The sequence below is a fragment of the Porites lutea genome, chromosome 1 (assembly GCF_958299795.1).
Source record: "Porites lutea chromosome 1, jaPorLute2.1, whole genome shotgun sequence".
NCBI classification, from domain to species: Eukaryota; Metazoa; Cnidaria; class Anthozoa; order Scleractinia; family Poritidae; genus Porites; species Porites lutea.
In genome coordinates this window covers 30,585,848-30,595,459 of record NC_133201.1, presented here as the reverse complement: position 1 = coordinate 30,595,459, position 9,612 = coordinate 30,585,848, and the positions used below count along the sequence as shown (strand labels likewise).

The 9,612-nt window shown below is 39.9% G+C and overlaps 1 protein-coding gene across 1 annotated transcript; it reads left to right on the top strand.

Annotated features, from left to right (window-relative positions):
* Window positions 1-2,594: 2,594 nt before the first annotated feature.
* Window positions 2,595-5,951, top strand: LOC140927844 (uncharacterized). The gene is made up of 2 exons (XM_073377531.1): window positions 2,595-4,691; window positions 5,464-5,951. Exons 1-2 carry the CDS (start codon window positions 2,595-2,597, stop codon window positions 5,773-5,775), a joined length of 2,409 nt encoding a protein of 802 aa, XP_073233632.1. The 3' UTR covers window positions 5,776-5,951.
* The last annotated feature ends 3,661 nt before the right edge of the window (window positions 5,952-9,612 follow it).

Here is a 9,612-nt window from a genome sequence, read left to right as displayed (position 1 = left end):
AACCTTACAATACTTCTTAGACTTTAAAAGCTCAGATCCAATTCCCTAGAGGTGGTCTAAAACGCTCTATCGGAAATTTGTTTCATTCTACAATTTATTCCATACGGTTCAATGCTTAAGTTTGCTTCAACGCGGGCAAATTATCAACTTTAAGATTATAGCTCGTTTCTGATTATTTTGATCATTTTGGCCTAGCCTAGGAGCAAACTCTCCAGCAACATATCCTTTGAACGAATGACTTTACTTTTAGGCTCAGTCAAATCTTACTTTCTCTGCCGTGTTATAGTGTCACCATAATATCATTGCGCTCTCTGACAACTTATGCTCAACACAAGTTCATTTGTAGCCCTTATTATCAGTAATATTTGACCAATTTTAACTTCTGCATCCAGTTTCACATTGAATCCCTTTTTCAATATTTTAGAATGCAACGGAATTAAAATATCTCTTGATTCCGTAGCAAACTTTGCAAAGTGCTTAATTTGTTTTCATTTGAAATTTTTTTAGGCAGCTCAGATCTCATTGTCCGTTTTGCTTTGGCAAGGTTTCACCAGCTGGTAAGTTGTTAAATTTATATATTCAATTATTTACATCTTTTCTTTACATCATTTACAGACTTTTATAAATGACTCGGTTATTTATTTTAAGAGCGGCTACATTGTATTGCTGTTTTAGGCCAATTTTGTATTTAATTCATTACTTTACGCCTTTACACAGACAAAAAGTGTTCCATTAGAGTTATGAAACGGTATAAAACATATTTTTTCAGGGAGCACTAGCCAAGAAACATGTTTTGGAGACTTGATAACGCTGGCCCAATTTTTCAAGTTTTACGATATCCATTCTTGTCATCTCTAGCAAAAAACAACAAAAACCAGTTTCAATGCCTAATCAATTGATCAAAATATTGTGCCACAAACTGAGACGCTATGGTACAGCAAAAACACGCATATAAAAACCTAGTCAGTGAGTTAAGAACCGACAGGCTGAAATTTGGCATTTCTGAGGTGTTTCGATACAATTTTTTAGAGGCTATACCGATATTTTTCAATCGCCTTAAAAGTGTTTTTTTCCTTGTCCGATCGCTATAAAATTTTCACCCGTAATTGGCTATGGATTGAAATTTGTGAAAATGTAGTTTTAAGTAAAATCGATGTTACTAGGACAACAATAAACAAAAAACTTTGAAATTGATAAAAGCCGAAATTTGTGTGATCTAGACCAGCTACTGAAAATCCAACACTAGGAACATAAAATTTGGTGTTTAGCAAACGATCTCCGTGAGAAGCAAAAAATTCTGTATGTGTTTGAATTCGACTAAAACGAGAATATATTTCTAACCTTAAATTTTCAATAGGCGGGATAGATTATTTAATAAAAACGTTATAAATGACTCAAATTATTCTTAAGTAGCGTCAGAATGCTGCTTAATATCATATTTTGATGCTAGGAAATTTCGGTGTATTTTCGTTTTTGCGATCTTGAAAACTAACCTGTTTTCTCACCACCTGTATAAGTGCAAGTTCATTCAAAATTTGGACTTTTAGCGCTTTTTTGTATATCTCTGAAACGACTCGAACGAATTTTTTAAAAATCTTTTCACATAATTGTCATAATGTATATAATAAGGTCTGATAATTTCATTGTGATTGATTCACTGCAACATCTTAAAATTTCAAGACAAACCTATCTTACGAAGCTGTCAAAAATCTGCGTTACAACATTGACTGTTTTGACGTTAGCCTAATTTTTACAAAATAATGCGCACTATACATACCTCCATGCCTGGTGCATTTTGGTTTGAATTTATCGCATCTTATTGAATGTAAAACATTGAAAATAATCACACTGAAATGTACTAGTCATGGATATATGTATGGATATATGTATTGCCTTTGTAACCTAGCTCCCAGCTTCTTTAAGCCTCCTTGTCAATTCAACTTACATTTTTATTAAACACCTTTTGTAACGGTTTATTTTAATGCCATGCGACTGACTAAAAAACAAGTAACAAATAACTATATAAATTTGAACCTTTTAGAAATAATAAATCTAAGCCATTATTTTTGGAATGCAATTAGAGCTACTTTCCTATGACCTTGAAAAATGGTTTCGGTAAGTGTTCCTTACTTGTTTTGTCAGCCAATGAATAGAAATATCAAACATGGACTCTTTGTTTTCCCGCAAACGAAACCCCTAATATGGAGGAGACGTGGTTCGATTGGCCAATCGTGTTACAGTATGACGTCAAAGGAAAGTATCGATTGGTTTCTAGTAGAAAGTTCTCGCGAAAAGAAGTTGTTTCAGCCGAGGTTTCTCTTAACCACCCAAAAGCCACGTACGCGCGTTTTTATCCGCTCGATAAACTTATCAAATCGCTCTATCTACGTTCATTTGCTGTTTCTGTTTTGTTCGCGCGTTTTTCATTTCAAGGTCATACAAAAATCGCCCTCATGATGCGAAAACACGTTTTACTGAGCTCTTTTCAGAAAAGATGGCATATAGCGTTACATAGCCACTTTAATTACGATCGATCATACCAATTATATAAATTTTATGAATCCCTAATTCATTTTTCATCTAGATTATCCGCAATGTGGAGTATCTGGAATACAGTAAAAAGGTACGCTACAGGCGAGCGTGACAGTGTGGACGAGGAGGAGAAGGAAAGAAAGAGAGAGGAAGAAGAGAAACAGCGTTATGAGCGAATCCTCGGGGAAATCCACAAAATTGTGCAAGACGAAAAAACTGAGGGACAGATCAGACAACTGGAAAAAAAGATTTCCAGTTTTCACAATACCGAACTTAAAGATCAACTGCTCGACGAGCTCAGTGATGTCTCCTGCCGTGGTTTAAGTAAGGGCCTTCAGAAGATGGTGGAAAAAGCTGGATTGGCCTCAGAGGCGCGTACCCTTGTGTCGAAGTTTCTGACAAAAGTCCCCGAACTCGCTGAACATCTGTATTTAACCTCCAAAGATGTTTTGAATGGAGAGGGACTCGGAATGGTTAAACGAAGACTGGGACCTAATCTGGAGGTACTTGGTGGACTGAAAGCCAGAGGAATTGACGTAACCAAACCATGGGTTAAAAGATTGACTGACAAAGTCCCATCGCTTCACTCACTCAGCCGTCTTTCGGCGGAGGAGCTGGAAAGTTTGTGCACGACGCCAGATGAACCAAAAAAAGCCGAAGAGCCACCAAGTAACACTGATACTGAAGGATCGGGAAAGCCAACAGAATCAGAAGACGAAGGTGAGAAGGCAAGTAAAGGAGAACTAGAGGTCGTACGTCAACTAGGAAAAGTTGCCGAAGCTTACAACAGGCAGACCTCTGCCGTACCACCTGATCTGAAGCTACCTTCAGAGAATCCAGACACAAAGGCAGTCGATGAAGAGAAATTGAAGAAAGCCACGGAATTGATGAATGAGGCAAAAGCTTTGGCCTCGGAGCAGTCGGAAGAGGCAAAGAAAGCCACAAAAGAGAAAATGGCTGAGATGATGGAGGTCCTTGAGTTGCCATCCGACTGGTGCAAACAAGATAAGGTCACTCCGGAACAGCTGCTGACAGATCTTGGTGGCATAATTGACCAATACAGCAGTATAACAGAAGTTGCAGAGTCTTACAAAAACGATCTTGACGCCGTTGCCAAGGCAAGTGGTGGTCGCGCACTTCGGGGTATTTATTACTCAAAGTATGCGTCGCCTCAAACCGCTGGAAGACCAATTATCTTGATGCCCTCAAACGTCACTCTGACAAATCCAGATGACGCTATGAAGATAAGGTACCTTAAATTCCAAGAAAGCAGAGCGGCAGCGAACTATGTGCACACTGTCAAGTCGTCAAGTACAAGTATTGGGTTTGGTGTGGCTGGATTTTACGAAGGATTTGTAGGAGAAGTTAAAGGGGCATACAGCAGAGAAGAACACCGCGATGAGACGCGATCTGTTAAAACGTACAGTACCAGTGCCTCTGTTCTTCAATTCATTTGGACTGCCAAGAAATGTTTCCAGATAGAGCAGGAGCAAATGAAGTTGACAGAAAGTGCAAAGTTAATGGCAAATTGTATCAGCAAAGTTTCTGAGAAGGACGCCGAGAAGAGGAAAGCCAGAGCGCGCCGTTTCATGGAAATGTTCGGGAGTCACGTTCCTGCTGGTGTTCAAACGCTTGGTGGAGTGTTTTTTAGTATTGCAGACGCCGAAAGCGAGGGAGTACAAAAGACAACAACTCTGACAAAAGCAGCCACAGAAAAGCTTCAAGCACAGATGTCATTTGGTTTCCTTGGCGGAGCTTTTGGGATTGGGGGAAGCGTAAAAGCAGAGCACCAAGGAAGCACAGGCGAGACTCAGGCGGAGCAAGAAGATCAAAAAAAGACCTCTTATACTTACACTGTTCATGCGATGGGGCCGGCGGCGACAAATCCAGTAGTCTTTCAAAAATTATTGGCTTACAACTCCACCTGGGCCTTGATTGACCGTGGTCCTCATGAAGCCTACATACCAATTTGGGAATTGCTCAGAAATCTGGGGGGCGGTTATGAAGACGCAGCTCAAGTCTTGGAAGCCACTTGGGACGAAGAGGAGGAAACGAAAAACGAAGACTCTAAACAGCTGAAGAAAATTTACGACAGACGAAGAAAAAAGGAGGACGTTCGAAAAGAACTGGAAGAGTTAAGCAAAGAATACCAAGCTAGGGTTTGTACTTTTGAGATTTTTATGTTTTGTTTTTTTCTACCCCCAAGCTCTCTTGGGGGTACGGATGGGGGAAAGGGAAGAGGAAAGGAGAGCTTGCACACGCGTCCTTTCTTTCCTCTTCTCTGACCCCAGCCTCCCGCGTACCCTCGGTAGAGTTTGTTTGCAGGCTATGTCGTTGCTGTTCTTTTTTTTTTTTTTTTTTTTTAACAACGATATATACTTATGAATAATTATACTTAACAAAGAATGTAAGAAAGTTCAATATTCCCTGAAAATAGGCTATAGGAAGGTCAAAAGGGTTATTCATGAATATAACTTCTCTCATAGAGACGATAGACGCCCCCAAAATAAAATAGTTCTTTTAAGTTGTGTAGATGTCTATTTTGTCCAAGCAGAGCCTACTTTATAATTAGTTTCAGTATAGAAAACTTATGCTGCGTTCGATTGATCGTATAGGATGCAGTGAGAAAGAGTGCTGCAAATCAGAAACCATTATAACTTGGAAGCCACTAAAACCCCGTTTTACATTCATGTAAGCAAGTGAGAATTTAAACAAAACAAAAAAGACTGAAACAGTATTTTCTCAACGGCGCAAGCAATATGGAGAAGTACTGGAATTTGTCTGACCAGTCATAGTGCGTTGGAACAGTAAATAAACAAATACTCTATAAAACTATAAATTGAAGGCATCAGTAATTATCCATACTACTTTATTATTATTATTATTATTATTATTATTATTATTTATTTATTTTCTTGTTTTTGTTTCCAGGAGCCAGAAAAAGATTACGGATTTTGGCCTTCAAATGGAAAAATGCTTTATTCTGCCTTCAAACTTACCAAGGAACAAGCGTACGACAAAGCTATTCAGCTGGTAATGAAAGACCCACACCTGAACATATGTGAGCTGTATTTGCGAAAGGATGATGATGCTAATCCAGTCTACACTTTAAAGTGCTGGGAGGCGGACCGTGATAAAGAGATGACGTTTGGTCAAAGTAAAGGGTACCATGTCCTTTTTTACAGTGCTACAGCATTCAAATGGAGGGACCTAGTTCCAGTCAAGGCACAATGTGATGACTAGGCTTTAGAGCCTGGGTGGGTTGCTAAAAGCTGTGTGAAGATAATCCGGGGTTAACGCGAAATTTGAATTCAGATATTCAAGCGTAAACATGGCAGCCAATTCAGTGTTATTTTTATTGTCTGTAATTTAATGATTGGATGCTCTTAAAAAATTCACCATCATTTTCACATCTCCCATAACACGGGCAAACGGGGTGTATAATGGGAGATGTGCAAATGGCAAATGGAGAAAATTATCGGAGAAAATGCTTTTAAACAAAAGAAAAAGATTTTAACCCCGGGCTACAACTAATCGACCTTTGAAGAACTGGGGTTTGATGTAAGCACATTGCTGAAAAACCCTGGCTAAAATAATCAGCGAATACATTAAATTTCAGCAATTAGCAAATATTGTAGGCATCGGCGCGTGTAGTATCTTTTCTTTGGATCTAAGATACTTAATGTATCTTTTCTTTCCATAAACAGTATATATTCAGCTATCCACAAACTGGGTTCGAACAAGTGTGTTTTAAAACTTACATATACATGGTCGTTTATAAATCAGTACCAGTAATCAGTGTACTCTGCAATAGTTTAACGTGATTTGATATTTTATGCTTTCTCATACACACAAAAGTAAGAGACTACATCTTCGCCAGATATGAAGTATGTATCGTTGATAAAGCATTCAACTTTATGTACACGCGTTAGGGCTCTGTGAATATGTGACATGATTTTATTCGTAGCCTTATATATCCAGCCGGATTTTGAAAACGTACCTATTGAAATTTTCAGCCATTTGACTGATTGCGTCTGACGAGCCCAAAAATCACACTTAAAAAGTGAAACGGAAAAATGTAAAGAACCAGGCGAGGAGACAAAAGTGAAGAGAAAAATGGAGAACAAAAAAAAAACAATTTAAGTGTTGACGGAAGATATCTATTATGGCGGATTCAAAAATCCAGCTGGATATAGGGTGTGTTCAATGGAGAGTGTTGAATATTTTATTCGTATTTCCTGGTATAATAATCCCAGCGCTTACATCATATTGTCACAAGGCTATGCGGGCAGAATTCGAATTATTGACCTTACTTGCTAGTGCGATGAGCTCAACCCGGGCTACTGACATACACTTCAAAAATAAGTCAAACGAAAGTTCTCGTTTTCTATTGGATAACGAACATCAAGACGTTGTGAATGTAACCCCTGGTACAGTTTTAGATGGAAGTATATACCGGACTATGTTTAACTATTTAGGACCTATACCTTATAATTTTTTTTTTTTTATCCCGTCCAGGTTCCATGCATCCTCGGAGACCCAGGGGCAAATAGTGGGGGTGAGGGAAAGTCTAAACGGGCGGAAGAATATGGCACGAAGAAAAGTAAAGAACGGCGAGAAGAGCCCCAGGGGACAATGTCTTACCAGACCAGTTCCAAACGGTCGCCGCCGTGCTGCCTTCTGATTGATGCCAGAAAACTTTTGTGTTTTTCTGCCCAATTTTCCCCCCCACTATCTGCCCCTAGGTCTCCGAGGATGGGTTCCGTGCCGCCGAAGTACCTGCGACATTGCCGCCGGTATTGCCTGTGATACTACTCCGAAATATGAGGATATAACGCCGCCGGCAACAAGAAACATCGCTTGCGTGCGAAGTTGAGCTCGAGTCAACTTCGCATGCATTCTGGCGTTAAAGCCTGACATGCCCTCTGTTACTAGCGACTTCTGTTTTCATATCAGAACCGTGTCGCAGGTAGCTCGGCGGCATATGAGAACCAGGCCTCATCAGTTTAATCATTGCTTAAAATGTGAACCAGCCATTTTTTTCCAGCTAATTTAATCAAGCTAGGTCTTGATTGGATTATTTTTTTCTGTATGGGTTGTTTTGTGCGCATTTAGTGAGCGATATGATATAGCCGCATTCCTCTGCTTATTCTTACTTATTATCGTCTAATAAACCCGTAATTTTGTTAAGGTCGTTCATGTAAAAGACACCAAAGTTACCAGAAGACAGTAGAATGAATGTGTACAATTTCGACATGAACGTTATAACTTTACATATAAGGTATTCTTAACAGATAATAAATTCCTTAATTTGATCCGACTACACAAGAGCCATTTGTGTGATACAATAAAGAATGCATTTAAAGCATGTCTGTATAGGGTGAGCGAGCTCGGTTAGCCACACTGGCTGGCCCGCTTTACCGACTGGTTCTGTTCTTAAAGTTGTCGTTATTTTTATATGAAGAGGCGGGCTGGCGCGCTTGGTGAGATCTAGGCTTGAGCAACCGGGATCTCGGCAAGCAAGCCAGCCCCCTTTCTCATACAAACACAACGGAAATTCAAGAGGAAACAAGGCATAAGCTAGGCCAGCCAGGTAAGGCAGGCTAACGAGCCCGACTAACCGGGTCAGGCCCCTAAATAGTTGGGGAAAATAAGCATTTTGCGTTCTTTTGTTTTGTCGTTGTTTTTTTAAAGGGGGACGGAAAAAAAAGAAAATCAAGCCATTAAGACATCCACAGTCTAGGTGAGATATTGGATCAGATCTAATTGTGCATTTTTGAGGACAAATAACCCTCATGGACGAGGGGACACTTGTCCAAGTGCTAGGCTGACTTGTGACTTGAAGAAGTGGGGGGAGGGGGGGGGGGGGTGAGGAGGGGAGGGTAAGGTAAGAGGGACTCTCATAGTAAATATAATCCATATACTTGTCCGGGGTCCGAAGTTCCAGACCTTTTGAGTCTTAGTGCAGTTACCCTACCTTTTTCGATATAAGAGTAAGTATTTTTTCTCTAAACTGAACGGCTAACAGACTTCAGAAAGTATTAGTTCAGTCACGCAAACAAGCCAACCCCCTTTCTCATACAAACACAACGACAATTCAAGAGGCAATAAGGTATAAGCCAAACTAGCCCCGTAAGGCTGGGTGAGTTCTTGGATCAGATCTAATTGCGCATTTTTGAGATTCAAATAACCCTCCTGGACAAAGGGACACAAGGAAGGCTGACTTGTGACTTGCGAGGAGAAGACGGGGGCGGGGGGGTAGGACTAAAGGAGACTCTCATTGTAAATCCATACTTTTCCAGGGAAGGTTGGAAAACGTCCTCCCGCCTCCGAAGTTCATCCGAAGCTTCAAGTATCGTCATTCATGCCACATGACCCATTGTTAAAAGTTTTGGGTCATGTATTACAACAATTTTCCCTTTCCTGTTTTTGCTAATTGTCCCCTTTAAAATTCAAATTTTTGAAAGAAACGCCTTTGTAGGGAAAACAAATCATTCCTTTCTCAGCTTAATAAACCGAATGCAAACGACGGTTTAACCCACCTTCACCCAGGATTAGTCCTGCAGTGCTTTAATACATCATTATGCTCAAACTATTAGTAATGGTTTTTCTCAAGGAGTACTTTTGAGTCTTAGTGCAGCTACCCTATTTTTTTAGATATAACAGTAGACGACTTCAACGAGCATTAGTTCAGTCATACAAATAACATAATAGGGCGTGTGTTGACTTATCTATCTATGTCGGGTGCACTTGCACCTGTTTTATAAGTCTGTCCCATTCCCTTCTCTTGGTCATTACAGATGCGAGATCCTGCCTTAAAAGACTGAATGACTGGTGTCACTCTCTAATTGATCAATGAATGTTGTTTCTGCCCCCCCCCCCCCCCCATCAATTCATTGCTTGCCATGTCAGAAGTACTTTATTTGAATACGTAAACAAAGAATACAGAATATCAGTAAACAGAATGGCACCAGATGATGTTTTTCTGTTGTTAATAAACCCTCCGAGCAAGAACAAACCAGTGCAAAAGTTAATTGCAAAATACGTATTCGACTGCTGTGAGAAAAGAAGATCATTAGT

Bases quoted from the DNA above. Each gene is read 5' to 3' on its own strand.
- LOC140927844 (XM_073377531.1), top strand. From the start codon at position 2,595: ATGTGGAGTATCTGGAATACAGTAAAAAGGTACGCTACAGGCGAGCGT. The intron at 4,692-5,463 runs GTTTGTACTTTT...TTTTGTTTCCAG, and splicing joins GCAAAGAATACCAAGCTAGG to GAGCCAGAAAAAGATTACGG.